At 48.5% G+C, this 18,453-nt stretch overlaps 1 protein-coding gene across 2 annotated transcripts in view; it reads left to right on the plus strand.

The window, feature by feature from the left end:
* Slc24a4 (solute carrier family 24 member 4) overlaps nucleotides 1-18,453 on the plus strand; it is a 142,134-nt gene that overhangs the window by 79,912 nt on the left and 43,769 nt on the right. For both annotated transcript variants that reach the window (XM_006990888.4, XM_006990887.4), the window contains exons 3-7: nucleotides 8,639-8,715; nucleotides 11,622-11,696; nucleotides 13,296-13,380; nucleotides 13,961-14,064; nucleotides 14,791-14,865. In XM_006990888.4, the coding sequence (XP_006990950.1) occupies nucleotides 8,639-8,715; nucleotides 11,622-11,696; nucleotides 13,296-13,380; nucleotides 13,961-14,064; nucleotides 14,791-14,865 (416 nt within the window). The remainder of the gene's footprint in view (nucleotides 1-8,638; nucleotides 8,716-11,621; nucleotides 11,697-13,295; nucleotides 13,381-13,960; nucleotides 14,065-14,790; nucleotides 14,866-18,453) is intronic.

The following is an 18,453-nucleotide window of genomic DNA, read 5'->3' on the forward strand; positions in this document are numbered from 1 at the left end:
CAAAGGAGAGGAGGGATGGGGTAGGATCTCACAATCCTTTTTGAGGGCATGTCCTTGATGACCAAAGGATTTCCCACTAGAACTCCCTTTAAAGCCTCTGTGACCTCCTGATCGTCATACCTGGGGAACTGAGCCTTCAACACATGAACCTTCAGAGGACACTCAAGATCCAAGCTGCAGCACTTGGACTTGAGTTGGAGCTGGTGGTCACTGAGACTGAGCCCTGGGCACAGGACCTGATGGCTACAAAGCCCATGGTCCAGGGACTTCAAGTCAGATGTGCTGTCCTGTCTGGGCTTACCACAGTCTGTGCTCTGGCTCCTGGCTTCTGTCACCGACTGCCTGGGATACTGAGTAGAACAGCTGACCTCTCTGGACACTCACGCCCCCTGTAAGATTTGGGGCTGATGAGGAGACCAGCAAGGGTGCTCAGCATCCTCGGGGCTTGCAGGGTGGCTTGGAGCCCACAGCTCTTTAGACACCTATAAATCTCCATTCCCTCCTGGGTGGAAATAAACAAAGATGCACTATCTGGACAGGTATAAAATTCCACGATTCCAGGAAGGAACAATCCTGTGGCTGAGCTTTTCAATCATATTTATTTTTTTCTAGTGCATAATCTATTTTAGGAATGCACTGAAGATAGGATTTCAAACTCCTTTTCATGCTGGCTAAGGCAACATCTTCATCTGATGTTTACTCCTGTTTGGGACAGGAAGCAGTGGTATAAGACCTTAACATGTGAACTATTGCCCATGAAAGGCATGAGATTTTCAGCAAAGTTATTTTAAACCAATGAATTGGGGGTAGGGAATCTTGATTTCTTGGCTTTTGGCTCCCGGCGCCTGAGTGGTTTCTAAAACACATACCTTATGTAAGTTGAAATAATGGAAATTTGAAGCTATTTAAACGACTTCCCAGCCTCCCAGTCTCCTTTTCATAGTTTCATAATAAACGTCATGGCTTAGAACATGGGGTTATTTTTACCAGAAAGCAAAGAAAATGGCATGTTTGGAGGCAGTTTCTTTAAAAAAAAAAAATTCACTTCACAGTTTACATTCCCTAAAGAGAATCAACTAATTGAAAGGTTTGGGAAAGATTTGCATCCAACAGAAAGCATAGCTCTGTGGGCTTTCTGTCTGTGGAGGGGCACTGTGTGTGGCTGATAGCCTAGTGCCAGGGATGCAGGGCCAGACAGGCCAGGCTCACAAAGCCTTCTGGGCAGGCTCTTCAATTGCCCTTCAGTTAAATAGGAGGCCAAAGGCTTGACACCTCAAAGGCACCTCCTGAATGCTGGCCTGGTAGCAGGTTGTGCCAGGACCTGGTAGTATGAGCCTGGCCAGCATGGCTAGAGCTGAGAGCACACCTTGGGATGATCCAGGCCATACAGGCAGGTAGAGCCAGACCGTGCTGAGCTTGGAAGATCTGGACCAGCTTCAGCATTTGTCTTCTGTGGATGTTGAGAAGCTGCCTAGCTGCTAGGTGGAAACAGATAGGAGGCTAGCTAGAAGATCAGAGTGATGGTCCAGTAGTAGATGCTGTCAGAGGTGGAGATGAAAAGGGAGACAGATTCAAGAATGGTTTGAAAAATAAGCTTTCTCAGTCTCTCTCTCAGCTCCCAGGGAGGCTGGTGATTTAAGTCAACTTACTACAGGATGTAGAAACCATCTTAGATAGTTTACACAGAAAAGAATTTCATTCAGGGAACTAGGTACTCAGAAAAGTACAGGAACAGCTGAGGAAGAGGCCTGAAAGTTTGGGTCACCCCCAAACTCATATGAGAAATTCTAGCCTGGGTGTGGTGATATATACTTATAATCCTAGCACTCAGGAAACAGGCAGGAGTCACAAGTTTAAGGCCAGCCTGAGTTATGCAATGATACTCCATCTCAAAAAAGAATTGCAAAGAATCTTAACCCCCAAAGTGATGGTGTTAGAAGGCAGACTCTGGGAGTTGGTTGGGTCATGAGGACTGTGCTTTCACCACTGGGGTAGTTAATATCCCTAGAAACAAGGCTCTGGCAAACCTGGTAGCACAGCCTATAATATCAGCTACTGGGGGGGGGGGGGCTGAGTCTAGAGGATCCACAAAGACAAGGCCAGTTGGACCTTGAAGTGAATTTAAAGCCATCCCAGGCAACTTAGTGAGTCCTTGTCTCAAAATTAAAAAAGCAGTGGGGATATAGGCAGTGGTAGAGTACTTGCCTAACATGCATAATGCCCATGGTTCAATTTCCAGTACCATGGGGGGTGGGGATGACTCTGGAATGCTGCCTGACCCCATCCATGTGTGGACACAGAGATGGCAGCTTCCGTGACCTAGGAAGCAAGGCCTTGACCTTAGACTTCTGGCCCTCTAAAACTATGAGAAGCAAGTTTTCTGTATTTAGTAAGCACCTTGGGTTAACATCTTTTGTTACAGCAGCACAGATGGACTGAGGCAAGCAGGAAATAGAAAAATCCAACCCCAAAGCTCCCTGCTCAGAAATTAGGATGTGGGGCTGTTGTCAGCAGAGCCTGCCGGTGTCTGTAGCCATGGTTGCCCATGGAAACAGCAGTGAGAAGACAGTTGACCTCTTTTCTGCTCTGGAAGTCCCCATGGTCAACAGGACCTATTTCACAGTCAGAACCATAGCCCAAGCAAGCCAAGGCTCATCAGAACACAGTGTATGATGGTGTATGGGACTAGTCCCCCATGGGAAGGTCCAAGGAAGGAAGTAAAATGGAAACTGGATGCATCATGGTCTTTTCTATATCATAGGATTGGAGGAAATGGGAGATCTTAAGAATGTGCCAGGATTTCCTTCCTGCAACCCATGTAGATGGCGGACCATGCACTGGGGTTTGGGGTGCCTACATGATTGCCAAGGTTTGTGTGACAATGGCTGCTTGGCAATGTTGAAATTTGGGAGGTGTCTGTAGAGATTAGAAAAACAAAACCACAGAGAATGAGCAGAGAGAAGAGAAGACAGGGAGGAGGCCCTAAGAACACAGCATTCAGGGGTCCTGCCCGGGACACGGAGCCAGCCAAGGGAGATGAGAGAGGAGCAAGAGAGTCAGAGAAACTAAACAAGGAAGTCTGAAGAGGTGGAGCATACAAGGTGGATATCTCTTCAAGCATTTTGCTAAGTGAAAGATGCTGACTGAAAAGCTTTCCTGTAATAAGACTCCATTGATAGGACCTTCTGTAAAGGACACCTAATAACCCCTAGTGGCCAGGATTTGGGGACTAGGTAGATATTGATTACAAATATTCAGCACGAGGGAGTTTGGGTGTGATGGAACTATTTTGTCTTTGAGTGTGATGTTGGATACATGCATGACCTCACACATTTCTAAAACTCAGAAAACTACATGCCACAAAATATAGACTTTATCATATAGAAAATTGAGAGATAGCTGGCTGGATGATGGATAGATGGATGGGTGGGTGGGTGGATGGGTGGATGGATGGAGAGATGGATAAGTGGGTGGACAGGCAGATAGATGAATGAAGGATGGATGGGTGGATGACACACACACATATATATCTTCATTGCTTTCTGCCTTGTTTATTTTATCTTTTGAGATTTAATTTTTTACATGGGTGGGTGGGTGTTTTGCCTACATGTATGTCTGCACACCACGTGTGTGCCTGGTGCTTATGGAGGCCAGAAGAGGGTGTCAGATCCCCTGGAACTTTAGTTACAGATGGTTAGCTACAGTGTAGGGGCTGGGATCAAACCCAGGTCCTCTGGAAAAGCAGTCCATGCTCTTAACCACTGAGCTATCTCTCTAGCCCTCCACCTTGCTTTTTTGAGACACAGTCTCTTACTGAACCTGAAGCTCACTGTTATAGCTTGTTCAAGCTGACCTGCAAACCCCAGAGCTCCGCCTCTTTCCATGCTGGGTCTACAGTCAGGTGCTGTCATACCTCACCTTTCACATGAGTGCTGGGAATCTGAACTCAGGTCCTCATGCTGGTACATAAAGTTCTTACCCACAGAGCCATCTCCTCTGCCTGAGCAGCAGTAAGTTCTGTCAAAGGTTTTAAGGAGACTGAAGAATACCCATGCTTGTAGACGAATTTCTTTTTTTTTTTTTTTTTTTTTTTTTTTTTTTTTTTTTTGGTTTTTCGAGACAGGGTTTCTCTGTGTAGCTTTGCGCCTTTCCTGGGACTCACTTGGTAGCCCAGGCTGGCCTCGAACTCACAGAGATCCACCTGGCTCTGCCTCCCGAGTGCTGGGATTAAAGGCGTGCGCCACCACCGCCCGGCTGTAGACGAATTTCTAAACAGTCTTTTTAAATAAGGAACACAGAGTCAAATACAGAGTTAAAAGCCCAAGAGATCCGAGCACTAGCAAAGAGCCAAGACTACCTTTAGCTCACCACTCGCTGCCATCCTTCCCCTGAGAGAGCTTTTTATCCTGTGTGACTTGTCTTTTTATTGCCTTTCTGTTCTGCCTTCTCACTGCCTCTAAACCCAACCACATGACTTGCTCGTCACTGCCTGTCTGTACAGACCTCCAGGTCTCTATGGTTGGTACTGGATTAAAGGTTCGTGTCACCATACTTGGCTGTGTCCTTGACCACACAGAGACTCTGCCTGCCATGTGATCGGATTAAGGCATGGCTACCACCATCTGACTTGTGTTCCTGGCTCGCTAATGACCTCTGATCTCCAGGCAAACTTTATTTATTAACATACAAACAAAAATCACATTTCAGCACAATTAAAACATCACCACACATGCTGGCTCTCCTCTGGATCCATGGAATTTGTAGTGGATTGTGGGCTGCAGATGAACTTGACCAGTGAGGTGCCAGGCATATCTCTCTTTCCAGGAGCATAATCTCTTGTCATGGCCCTTTGAGATCCCAGGAAACAGAGCCTGCCCCTCAGATAAGGGCCTTGTCCCTCAGAAGTCTGCCTGTTGTAGAGAAGATACTCAGCTGAGGAAAGCCACATATTGGTTGAGCTTCATCTTGGGTTCTTCACCTGTGCCCTATTGTGGTTGTATGGCTGTAGGTGACTCCTTCAGCCTTGCAGGCCAGGTCATTCATCAGTAAGTGGGAATGATGAGTTTCTTGGGATTGTCTGGGAGATTAGGGCTTTGAGAAGTTGCCAATGTGACCTTCAGGCCTTGACATGGGTGCCCTTTCTATGGATTCACTTCATGTCCTCCACTTCCCCCAAGTCAGTGGTGGCTTGCTCAACCCATTGGTCACTGCCCCAGAGGCCTTCACCATTGCTCAGTGTAGTGGTTTGAATAGGAATGGCCCCATAGACTTGTGCTTGAATGCTTGGCCTATAGGGAGTGGCACTATTAGGAGGTGTGGCCTTGTTGGAGTAGGTCTGGCCTTGTTGAAGGAAGTATGTCACTACAGGGGAGTAGGGGAGGGAAGGCTTTGAGGTCTCATACGCTCGAGCTATGCCTAGTGTGGTAGACAGTTCACTTTGTGTCGCCTGCCGATCAAGATGTAGAGCTCCCAGCTACCTGTCTAGCACCATGTCTGCCTGCATGCTGCCATGATAAGAGACTAAACCTCTAAAACTGTAAGCAAGCCCGAGTTACATGGTTTTCTTTATAAAAGTTGCCATGGTCATGATGTCTCTCCATAACAATAGAAACCCTAACTAAAACAGTAAGTTGTTAGCTTGTCCCATGCACTGGGCCAGATGTGCCACAGGGGCAGATGCCTGAGACTCAGCAATCTGCTTAACATTTGGTGTGGAGTAAACACTGGAGGTACGCCTATTCTTTCAGGATAGGGGTATTCTCACATTAATAGGCTTCTGCTTTCTCAATAGCTTTGGTGGTCTCTGAAAGTCAGGTCACCCTCCAAGATGCAGTTGCTGTACTCAAGGAGGCTCAAGATACACAGACTATTATTCAGCAGTTCCCTGAGTACAGGTTCACTGAGTGGGTGCTCTGGAAATGCCCACTGAATAAATTCATACATTTTGATGAGCGGCACCACTGGCAAAAGTATAGCTTGAAAAGGACTATGCCGGCAGAAAATCACCAAGTAGCTTTCTGTGTCCCCCATGCTAAAGTGTTCCATGGGGACTTCAAGTGGCAGTGTGTAGGTGCTGAAGGAATTGTGGGTACTAATAGACCCAGGGCCCATAGGGTCTCCCCTTCAATGCTCACGAAGGTAGGTAGCAGGAGAGATCTCCCCAGATGTCCTGAGCTTTGCATACACGCCAAAGCAGAGTGCAAAATGGGGAGATACTGTGTATAGGGTTGCCCAAGTATGTCCAGAATCAGAAGTGAGAGACAAGTCCTTCTGGGGCCAAGGTCCAAAGGGAAGGCTGCCTTTCATCATGTTGCCTTCCTGGCTCCCTCCTCCTCCTGGACTCTGGAGGATGCTGGCATCATCCTACTTCCCTGAGCTTTGGGGGCCTGCTGCAGGACCTGCAGACAAATCTCTCCTCCCCCCACACCTGCCACCAGGGATTTCTGCAGCTTAAAAGCTTAGGTGTGACCTCAAAAGCCGTGTGTGCCCTGCTGATCCCTCCCTCCTCCCTGGGGTGGATCTGAGCAGTGGGGGTGCAATGAGCCCTCTCAGACCTGCAAGCCGCACATACTTGAACATGGTCTGGGTGCTCCTCATCCTGGCAAGCTGGAAAGAAAGAGTAGGTTTCCTGGGGAACCTGGAGTGACTCTGCTCCAGCAGGCAGGTTCTCCTGTGGCCTGTTACAGTCTGTGGCTCACTCTCACCGTCTTTGGTCATGCCCCCTCCCCCACCACCAAAACCGTTTTATTGTCTGTCTTACCTTCACAACCCAAGGATGCACATCACCTGCAGCCATGGGGACAGAGTGTGCTGGTACAGTAGCCTACTGGGAGGGGTGGTATGGCCCTCCACTCACTGAAGCCTTTGCTGTCCAAGCCAAGGAGTGCTGTACATATTCACCCAGCCTTGTGTTTTCATAACAGATTGTCACTGAAGAAGCAGAGGGCCCTCGAGGTTAGGTGACTCAACCACAGTCCATGGGTAGGTGGATTAGTTAGTTTCTTTTCTGTTGCTCTAACAGAACATCATGACTAAAGGCAACCTACAGAAGGATAAAAGGGATAAGGCTCCATCGCGGTTAGGGAGGCATGGCAGCAGGCAAGCATGGTGGCCGGAGCAGGAAGCAGAGAGATCACATCTCACCAAGTATGAAGCAGTGATCCCATCTGCCATGATGTTCTCCCTCCAGCAAAACTGCACCTTCCAAAGCTCCCTAAACAGACCAACCAGGGACCAAGCATTCAAATGCCAGCACCAGTGGGGGACATTTCTTATGCAAAACACCAAAGTAGATGAACCTGAGGCCCTGAATTCAGAGTCTTGGATTCTGTCACCCAATCGCTTTTCTCTCTGAGGCTAGTACATGTATATCTCAGCACCTATATCCCAATGTGTGAAAAGCTTTGGGTGGGCATGATAATAGGGGGCCCATAGCAGCTGGGAGCTCTACAGGTCACCTACTGATTCGCTGTCAAAATTAAGACTACGGATGACATTCACTGTACCCTGCAGCCTTCCAGCCTGCACTTAGGGGTGTGGGGAAGGCAGCGGGGCTGTATGAAAAGTCTAGTCGTACCAGGGACAAAGTGATTTATATAACCCACAGCTCCATCCTGGCTGGAGGCCAGATGACATGTCCTCCACCTCTGAAAAGCAGAGATTTATTCTCATTCTCAAAGATGCCCCCAGGATTGTGTAAATTGCCAGCTCTCCTCACACTGGCTTGAGAATCAGGAAATGTCTTGAAAGCTCTGGGCAGAACCACTGGCTTAGGATCAATGCTGCAAAGTCCCAGAGGTTCTGCAAACAGAATCCCAGCCACAGGGATGTGGACTCTCTTCTTCTATAATTCTCCATCCCCAAGTAGCAGATGCAGGCCCTTGAAGCGTTAGCTGTAGTTCTTTAATAAGAAGTTTGATTAGAAAATAAAAATATAAAGAAAGGGATGAAGACATTTTTCTTTAAGTACTTCTTGCTTCAAAGTGGGCAGGCTCTCTGGTGCCTGGATAGCTGCCAGATTCAGTTTCTCGTCAAGGGAATCTGATGTTGAAAAGTGAGATTTTATAACATTCGCTTTCAGAGCTTAGGGCCATGTTGTATTTACAGAGCAGGATTTCTGTCTAGGACATCTATTGAGTGCCTGCTGTGGACCAGCTATCTTTCCAGATACCTGAGGGATGGCAATTGTGACCGCATCCCAGTAGCATGGGATAACGCACAGTGAGAAGGGACTATTCCTCCACTGGCTATGGGCATTCTGAGGCAGATGAGTTGTCCCTGGGCAAATTATGTCATTGTCTGGAGAGCTCCAAAAGCCACCCTATTTCTCATTCCACCAGCAGTGTCTGTCTTTCTGACTGCAGCTGTCCCGGTGTGTGCGAAGTGCATTATACTCTCTTTCAGGACCCAAGGCAGATCTAAATCCCAATCAGCTCTCCAGTACTGGGATATCTGTGACTAATCCAGCAACCAGCATTTTCCTAAAAGCACCAGTCTGCCCCACACTGAGATCCAGCTGACCTCTCCAGTTAGTCCGAAACCAGGGAGTCCTGAGCTGCTTGGTGGACTGTGGTTCTCGGGTGGGTTTGCTGATGGTGCCCTGCTAACTAACACCTTGCTGTCTCCTTTTCTCTTCCAGCGATTCATGAGTTCCCCACAGACCTGTTCTCCAACAAAGAGCGACAGCATGGCGCTGTCCTGCTACACATCCTCGGTGTAAGTGTCCTCAAGGGGCCAGAAGCCACTAATCTTCTGGCGCAGGAACGCCATCTGTATAGTGTATAATGACCATAGAGCAGTGGTTCCCAACCTTCCTAATGTTGTGACATTTTAATATATTTTCCCATGTTATGGTGAACCCCCCCAACCATAAACATACTTTGTTACTACTTCATAACTAATTTTGCTACTGTTGTGAATCATAATGTAAATATCTGATATGGAACCCCCAAGGGAGTCATGACCCACAGGTTGAGAACAACTGCCATAGAGTATCTGAACTCTTCTTTAATTCTTGTAACAGCCTGGGAAGAGACTAGACACTAGGCTATCTTGCCCAACAAGAGGCGTTTCTTAAATGTCAGGTGACTTAACCAGCGCCACCTAGTGTCTCCACTCCCAGCACAAGGACATGGTTCTTTTCCTGTGCCTCATTTTCTACTTGCATAAAATAGGGGTGATGGCCCCCATGTACACATCAGGACTAGATGTCAACTGCATCAGACGTGGTGTGGTACACAGGTCCTCTGTACATGCTGGCAGCTATGGTTCCTGTGACTGCTTTCCAAATCTCTTTTGCCACATTTCTCATTCTCCTTTACATTCGGATGAGATCCAGCACATTCAGGGTGGTTGGCCATGGCCATCTCCTCTGCATATTCAGACAAACCCTGATGGCAGACAGTAGAGTTCAGTGACAACTTAAATGGGAACGAGGAAGTCAAGCCCAAAGTATTTCGCCCCCCCTGCCTATTTCTACAAAGATTTGTTGATTTATTTATTTTTGTGTTTATTTGAGATAGCGTCTTCTGTATCAAGGCTGGCCTCAAATCTGCTGTGTAGTTGAGGATGACCAAAAGCTTCTGATCCGCTCCCCCCACCCACCCTTCCTCATGCATCTCCCAAGTGCTGAGGTTATAGGGGTATGCCACCTTGTCCAGTGTATGTCGTACTGAGGATTAAAACCCCAGCCTTGTGTATGCTAGGCAAGCAGTCTACTAAACGAGCCAGCCCCAGCCCCTTCATCAGTAAAATTCTTCGTTACAACACAGCCACTCCATCCATTGCTGTGATCTCTGTGGCTGCCTCGAACTCACAGAGACCCATCTGCCTCTGCCTCCCGAGTGCTGGGAGTACTGGCGTGTGCCGCCGCCACCCACGTTCTGTGGCTGCTTTTGAGCTTCAGCGGCAGGACTGCAAAGCTGCATTGAAATACGTGGTCTCCAGAGCCCAAACTGCTTTCTGGCCCTTGTGGGAACCAGTAGAAGATGCTGTTGAAAGATTGCCAGAAAGTGAAGCTGGTCGTGGTTGGCTTTTTTTTTTTTTCCCTCTTTCAAATCAGCCCCAGCAAATTTCCTCCTGTTCAGCAGTTAGGCTGCTCAGCACTGCTTATAAATTTAAATTCTGTCAACCACTAGTCTTTTTCTAGAGGTAATTTAATTCTCTGGTGGCAAACAAGGACGTAAGATGACGAATGAGTGAAGTTGTGATTGGCACGATAAACCACTAATGAAAGTGGCAGATAGAATGGGAATTGTGGCCAAGTTGTGAACTGCGGGCCTGTGTATTATTTCTAGGATGGAGTTATTATCTTCCAGACATCCTGGCATTTACATTCCATCCCCTTTTACTAGAAGATGCAAATTCAGCTGGTTTTCCCCATAGTTCTGTGGCTCTGCCTCATAAACAAAACTTTTATGTTTGAACCTGAGGGTCAGTACCTCAGAAATTTGGCAAGAACCCTTCAGAATGGTAATTACCAAGCTAAGACTGGAGGACTGAACCCAGACCATTACTGGATTGTATGAATAAAGTTTTATTAGAACACATGCACACCCATTCCAGAGCTGCTTTGGTTCTATAAGAGCAGGGGTAGTATATAGCAGAGACCATTTGACCTACAGAAGCTAAAATATGACTCCCTCCCTCCCCACATGTGTGTATATTAGGGGTAGTCTCTCTCTCTCTCTCTCTCTCTCTCTCTCTCTCTCTCTCTCTCTCTCTCTCTCTCCCTCCCTCCCTCCCTCCCTCCCTCCCTCAATCCCTCGCTCCCTCTCCCTCTCTCTTGTGACATGTATGTGTTTGTGTGTGCATATCTATGCATGTATACATGTGCACACACATGGTTATGGAGGCCAGAGTTCTATATTTGATGTTCTGTTCAGTTGGGTTTCACCTTATTTTTTGAGATAGCACCTCTCGCTGGACCTGGGCTTACCAATTCAGCTAGAGCGGTTGTTCATCAAGCTCGCCTGTCTCCACCTCCCCAGAGCAGGGGTTACAGGCATGTGCCACTGCACCCACTTTTTACATAGGTGCTGGGGATCCGATATCAGCTCCCTATGTTTATACAGCAAGCACTTGGTCAACTGAGCTGTCTTCCCAGCTCCTCTTTTTTTTTTTTTTTTTTTTTGGTTTTTCGAGACAGGGTTTCTCTGTGTAGCTTTGCGCCTTTCCTAGAGCTCACTTGGTAGCCCAGGCTGGCCTCGAACTCACAGAGATCCGCCTGGCTCTGCCTCCCGAGTGCTGGGATTAAAGGCGTGCGCCACCAACGCCCGGCTTATTTTTTTGAAATAGGATCTCACTAGGTAGCCCAGGCTAGCCTGGAATTTGTAATCTTCCTACCGAAGGATCCTGAGGGCTGAGACTGCAGGGATGCACTGCCCTGCCCAGCTCCAGATCTGTATTTCTGTAGCAGTGCTGGGGGAAAGTACAGGCCTGTGTGGCCTGGATTTATGACTGTCTGCTGCTCAGCATTCTGTTTCCCTTCTCTAGGCCTCGGTTTCCTTGTTCGTCAGGGAGGATATGGGGAGACTAATTCTCAGTTGCTGGTGCTGTCCACTTGTGCTTCTGCCTGGTGTGGGTATTAGGGACCTTGCCTGAAACCAGCTTTCCCTTCACAGGCCCTCTACATGTTCTACGCCCTGGCTATCGTGTGTGATGACTTCTTTGTCCCATCCCTAGAGAAGATCTGTGAGGTACGTGCAGAGGACCTGGAACCCTCCACAAAGCCCTGGGGGACTAGGAGCATCTGTCATATAGATGACACGGACAGGAAGTCTGGGATAGGACAAGACACACTCTGGTAGAGAAGACCATCATACAGCCGCCTGGTGCCACAGCCAATCAATGTCAGTGATGACGTCCTATCCCAAAGCTCAGCAGAAGCCATGGACTCTGTGAGGTCACCCTCCAGGCCATCATGCTCTAGAAACAGTGGTTCTCAATCTTCCTAATGTTTCGACACTGTAATACAGTTCCTCATGCTGTGGTCACCCCCAACCATAAAATTATTTTTGTTGCTACTTCATAACTGTAATTTTGCTACTGTTATAAGTCGTAATGTAAATATCTGATATGGGAGACAAGGGGTCATGACCCACAGGTTGAGAACCACTGTTCTAGCTGCCATGGGGTGTGAGCCAAATCTGGCTAGCAAGGGAACAGGCAAGCCTGTGACTGCATTGGCACATCTCCCATAAACCATGGCTGGCAGTCCCAGAGGGGACCCATGTTCCCTAAGTGCTCCCCTGGGTGGACACTAAGCCATGGTGACAGGATTCCTCTCTGTCCCCCATTTACACCATGTTCTCCCTTTAGCTATTTTGTTCATTTATCTTCCCTTTCCCATGTGGAAGACCCCGGGCCCCTCTGTGTTGGGCCATTCTTGTAGCATCCAACCAAGTAGGGAAAAAACTTTTGTTTGCAGCGCTTGCCATGTGCACCCCCTTGGGGATTTGCCACCCCTCGCCCAGCTCTTTGAGGTCATAGTGTCAGGGTGGGGACAGATGGCTCCTAGGGACAGATGCCTGCCTTCAGCTCAGCTTGTTTCTGGGCACAGCCAGGGGAGCATTGTGTCACAGAGCCCAGACCACCTAGGGCTACCTAGGGGTCCCCTGTCTTCCATTTTGGATCTGATGATGGGCCTCCATGGCTGGAACATGGCCTTGCTGAGCAGCATGGACTCATACAAAAAGTTCCTAACCTTGTCCCACGCCAGCTCAATCCTGGGGACAGGCCCTCTGGGTGTCTGAGACTCTGTCTGGGTGCTGGGCTTGCCATGGAGAAGCATCCAGAATGTAGGAACAGGCATGTGTTAGGGTCCAAATCCCACAGCCTCAGGACAGCTTCGAGATCCTCATTATACACCACTGCAGACTCCAGCCTGTTCTAGGCTCTAGGGACCCACAGGTCCAGCTCTGCCTTGGTGGTCCAGAGGGGAAGGTGAGCCTGTGGACTGCAAACCCTCATCACAGAATCCGTTCGATGAGGGTAAACAGATGGGGCCTGAGAGGGTGTGGCCGACTCTGAGAATGCTGGGAAGGCTTCCTCCAGAGTTGTGAACAGGGATCTAAGAGTGTAGAGAATGAAGAACAGATAGATGGGTCAGGAGGGAAAGGGAGAATTGAAGTCTGGCAGACGGCATAAGGCGTGTGCTTCTGGAGGAGAGGCCATGGCTGCCAAGCTGGGCTCAGTCCAGCACTGGGCCACTGAGAGCTTTTTGCTGCCCACCAGCACAGTGGCTGTGTCCACTCCACCCTGCCACACCCCAGTCGCCTGTGTTCTCCCTGTTTCAGAAACTTCATCTGAGTGAAGATGTGGCTGGTGCCACCTTCATGGCTGCAGGAAGCTCCACTCCAGAACTGTTTGCTTCTGTCATTGGTAAGGACACCAGACAGCTAGGACACCGTGCAGAGAGAGCCAGGGCTTGTTGCCCGGTGCAGTGGGGCATTCACCAGCTCTGAGGCTCAATTTCCCTACCTGTAAGCCCAAGGAGTCAGAGGGGCAGGAAGTAGATTGGTGGTTTCTTAGAGCGTGGGATCCTAATGGGCACTGGGCTTCTTATGAGATGACAGTGTTCTAAAACTAGATTATGGCTTGGGTTGTAAAATTTTGTGGATCTGCCAAATTGCTGGACTGCATCACTAGACATGTTAATTATGTCTCAATAAAGTTATTTAAAAACATGGGATGGCTCAGCCAGTAAAATTGCTTAGCATGCAAGCCTCAAAGCTTGAGTTCAATCCCCTAAACCCAAGGAGAGAACCCACTACTGAAAATTGTCCTCTGACTACCACACATGTACACACACACACACACACACACACACACACACACATACACACACCATACATATGATGACGATGATACATTTAATTTGATTGAATGGCAAAACATAAGTGTGTGGGAAGAGCAGGTTCCCAGGGCCCCACTCTCTGGCTTGGCCATTATCTCATTCCAGGTGTGTTCATTACCCACGGAGATGTCGGTGTGGGGACTATTGTGGGCTCTGCTGTGTTCAACATCCTATGTATCATTGGAGTGTGTGGACTCTTTGCTGGACAGGTCAGTAGATTTTTTTTTCTTTGCCTGCCTAACCAGTACCCTGTGGGATGGGGGTGAGCTTCTCCTGAGATAGTTGTCAAGGTGGCAATGGGGACACCCTGATGAGCCTGGTCATGTCATTTATCTACATTCTCCTCCGAACCCATGTCCCCCCCATGCAGTGACCTTGACACTCCTTCCCTGCCACCAGCTTGAGAGCCATGTTGGTGGACCTGGTCAGTTTATGGTGGGCACTCATGCAACAGCAACAGCTACTTAAGAAGGATCTCCTTGGACCCTGGTTGGAGTGAGGTCTTGGAGCCACCTGGGCTGCCCACCTCCTCTGTAGGCACAAGGCTAACTGTGGTCAGAACACATTTGACAGGAGGTCAGAGTCTCAGGGAATGTTAGGCTTGCCTCACAGCAGAAGATCATGGCAAGGCCCTACCTTGCTCAGGGTGACAGAGGTAGGCAGCTGGCGGGACATGGTGATGCTCCTTGTCTCTACCTCAATGGCCAGCTCCTGCTGTGAAATGTGCCTAGCCACCACCACAGAGGACTAGAGCCAGTTTCTGATTTTCCCACACGTGAGAACTTTATTTGGTTCTGTTGTCTTTCCCAGCTGTGTCCAAGAGCTAGAGGTAGGTGGGGAGGCACCCCGAGGCCCATCCTTCAGCTCTCTGGGCAGCTGGCTGCATTCCCAGCCTCTAGGCAATGGCAGCTGATGACTTGTCTCTGCCCTGGCAGGTGGTGCGGTTGACATGGTGGGCTGTGTGCCGTGACTCTGTGTATTACACACTCTCTGTCGTCGTGCTCATAGCGGTGAGTCACCCCCAAAATACCCCAAGTATTGGGTGGTCAGGGCCCTGCGAAGGCACAGGTGCCTGCCTGTCTGTTCTTGACCCTATGACGAGAGAGGTCACAGCAGCGACAGTGGAATGTGTTGACCCCTCACTGTGTTCACATGGGCCCCTCACACCTCTACCCACACCTCTACCCACACTACACCTCCCTTTCTGAAGACCTCATCTTTGGTCTCGGCATAATGCAACTAAATCCAGGACTATTTTGATGATTAAAAGCCTCGGGAGATATATATATATATATATATATATATATATATATATATATATATATATATATATATATATATGGTGGAAGTTCAAGCATGAACTCACATGAGGCCCTCCCAACCCTACATTGAGACCCACCCACTCTTCAGACCTGCGTCTAGGAAGCAGGTTTCAAGCTGGGTCATCACCTAGATAACCAGGAGACTGTGGCTGGAGGAACATGATCAACCTCGGCAACTTGGGGCGACTGTATCTCAGAGTGAGAACTGTAGAAATGTGTGTAGCTCAGTGGCCGAGTGCTCGCCGAGAGTGTGCAAGAAATGGCCTGGATTCAGTCCTGCAAAGTAAATAAGAAGCAGCAAGTTTCTGGGTCCTGTGGCACTGCAGCCCAGGAGAGGGCCGCCTCAAAGCCATCACAGGGGGCAGCTGGGAGCCAGGGACAAGGGAAAAGGCAGAGGAGCCAAAAGAAGACCCCTGGGGTCCATTAGTGTGGAATATACCCCCGCAGGTCCCAAGGGCTGGGGGCGGGCATTGTGGCCGATACAGTGAAACACACTATCAAGTGCGTGCCATCCATAGGGGAACAGTTTTGATCTCTACAGTGACGCACAAGGACAGAAGCCTGTGGCGTACGGATTCCAAGGACATGGGTGACAGTTTTCTACCTTTCCAGACCCAGGGGTACGACTGCCCTTATATTAGTTATCTACTGCTTTATAACAAAATTCCTCCGAAGCTGGGCGTGGGTGGGGCGCACCTGCAGTCAAGGGCCAGAGGTATAGCACCTGGGAAGCTAAGGCAAGAGGAATGTGAGGCCCAGGCCAGTGTTGGCTATTATAGTGAGATGCTGTCAAATAAAAAAGGGTCCCCAGACCTAACAGCTTATGACAGCAAGCAGTGACCCCGCAAGTGAGAAATCTGGAGGTGGCTGAGCTAGGAAGAGGAGGGTCTCAGGACACACAGTCCGGTGAGCATCCTCTTCAGGAACACTCTGGTAGCTGTCTGCTGACTTCAGGGCCTTGCAGGCCATCCCACAGTGTAGCTTGCAAGGCACCTGCCCTCACAACAGAGGTGAGGAGGTCAGAAGGCCAGGTTACCAAAAAGCTGTGACTTCCACCTTGAAAATGGTCAGAGGCAAGTCAGCAGCTCCCACCCTCCCCCCATGTTCAGAGGGAACATAGATAATCAGTAGGATTACCAAGGCCAGCTCAGAAACTGCCCACCACACTCAGAAAATGACATTGAGAGGGGAAACAAGATACCTATGTGAAATTTCAAAAGATAAATCCATAGTACCTTAAACATACCATAAATGGGCAATAAAAATAACTCATAAAAGCCTGACGTTCTTTTGGTAATCATTTTGGCAGAAAGTCCCTGGAATATTCAATGATGTCATCTGTTGCCTGTCCAGAAACTCTCCCAACTCTCCACTGCAAAAGCAGACCGGTGCCAGTGTTTGGGGCTTGACCCCAGGGGTGGTGCCCCCCTCCCCACTGTGAAGTGATTCCCCAGATAATGAATTATTCCTCATAAAACACTAAAATGACCCAAGAACATTCTCCAGTTTTCGTAAAATTTCCTGGCTGTGAATTAAATATTCCCTTTAAACACTTGGATTTGTGCAGTCGAGTTAAAGTCAAGGTCATTGTTTTTCTGTTGCCTGGATATTTGTTGTAACGTATTTACTATGTATTTTACATATTACATATTTCTCATCCCAAATGTGAAAAAACCTCACAGTGTGGGACTGTCTCCATGTCTTGTTCTCCTCACATTCTTGCTGTCATTGCCCATAAATACCAGTAGCCCTCCTTTGGGCTGTATAAGCTAAAAATGTCCCTGTAAAAGCGTCCCAGATTCTCCTTCTTCCTCTGTCAAGTGTCCTCAGAGCCTTGGGTCCAAAAGGCTCCCAATAATTGTCTGGCTAGGGTGCTTGAAGTGACTTCCTAAAACAGGGCCTGTGTGTTCTGCCCATTGCAACAGACAGTAGACCCAAGTCCAGACAAGAGCCCCTAGCCTCTTCTGGTACCATACGGGACCCTTTTGTTTTCATGGTCAGGTTGTTGGGAGCATCCCTGCCACCTCCTCCTACACTTGACTGTGGAGTCCACCCCTTCCCTTAGCCACAGAGCATCCTTCATTTGTGTCTTGTCCCAGAGATGCTGGATGGAAAGCATGGTAGTTGGGGTTGTGTAGAAAAAAAAAGAACTGAGACCAATAGATGAAGTAGTAGGTAGATGTAGATGGATAGACTGAAAGATGGGTAGATGGACTGATGAATGGAAGGACAGATGAATGCATGGACAGAGATGTATTGGGGAATGGGCTCAAGTGATCTTAGACCATGCCACCTGTAAGCTGGAGACCCAGGGAACTCAGTAACACAGCGCAGCCTTAGTCAAGGGCTGGAGAAACCATGGCACCAACTGGTATAAGTTGTAGAGTAAAAGGCTGAACCTGGAAGGAGAAGGAATAGGGTCATAGTGACCACCCTCAGGCCTTTCTACTCTGAGTCCTCAGCTAATTTATGGTGTCCATTGTAGCTAGAGTTTTCCTGCCTTGGCCACAGTCAGGACAAATCTTTGTCACCCGCCAGTCCCACAGCCGCTCAGACCCAACCAAGTAAACACAGAGACTTATATTGCTTACAAACTGTATGGCCATGGCAGGCTTCTTGCTAACTGTTCCTATATCTTAAATTATCCCATTTTTATAAATCTATACCTTGCCACATGGCTGGTGGCTTACCGGCGTCTTTACATGCTGCTTGTCCTGGCGGTGGCTGCAGTGTCTCTCACCTCAGCCTTCCGCTTCCCAGAATTTTCCTCTCTCCTTGTCCCACCTACTTCCTGCCTGGTCACTGGCCATCAGGGTTTTATTTATATAGAGCAATATCCACAGCAGTCCATCCATCGTGAGTGAAGGTAGATCTTCCTTTCTCAGTCCACTGATTCTAATGCCAGTCCCTTCCATGAACACCCTCACAGACACACCAGAAATAATATTCTACAACTATCTGGGTACCCTGAAGCCAGGCAAGTTGGCACTTAAAGATTAGCCTACTGTCCCTCTATCACTTTTCTCCTACACACACACACACACACACACACACAGCCTTCATTTAGACAGCTGGTTACTCTTTGTTTTTAAGAAAACTAGCCTCAAAGCCACACACGTGTGACATATACGTAGGCATAGGTGTATAGCTGCCTTCTCTGCATTCTCTTGAACTTTAGTAACTCTGTTCTCGTAGCAGGGGAAGCTCCTGCCAGGTCTGCCCCAACAACTACCTGTGCTATAAGAAAACACAGGCCACCTCTCTTGGAATGACCAC

Source organism: Peromyscus maniculatus, chromosome 14, assembly GCF_049852395.1.
Source record: "Peromyscus maniculatus bairdii isolate BWxNUB_F1_BW_parent chromosome 14, HU_Pman_BW_mat_3.1, whole genome shotgun sequence".
NCBI lineage: Eukaryota > Metazoa > Chordata > Mammalia > Rodentia > Cricetidae > Peromyscus > Peromyscus maniculatus.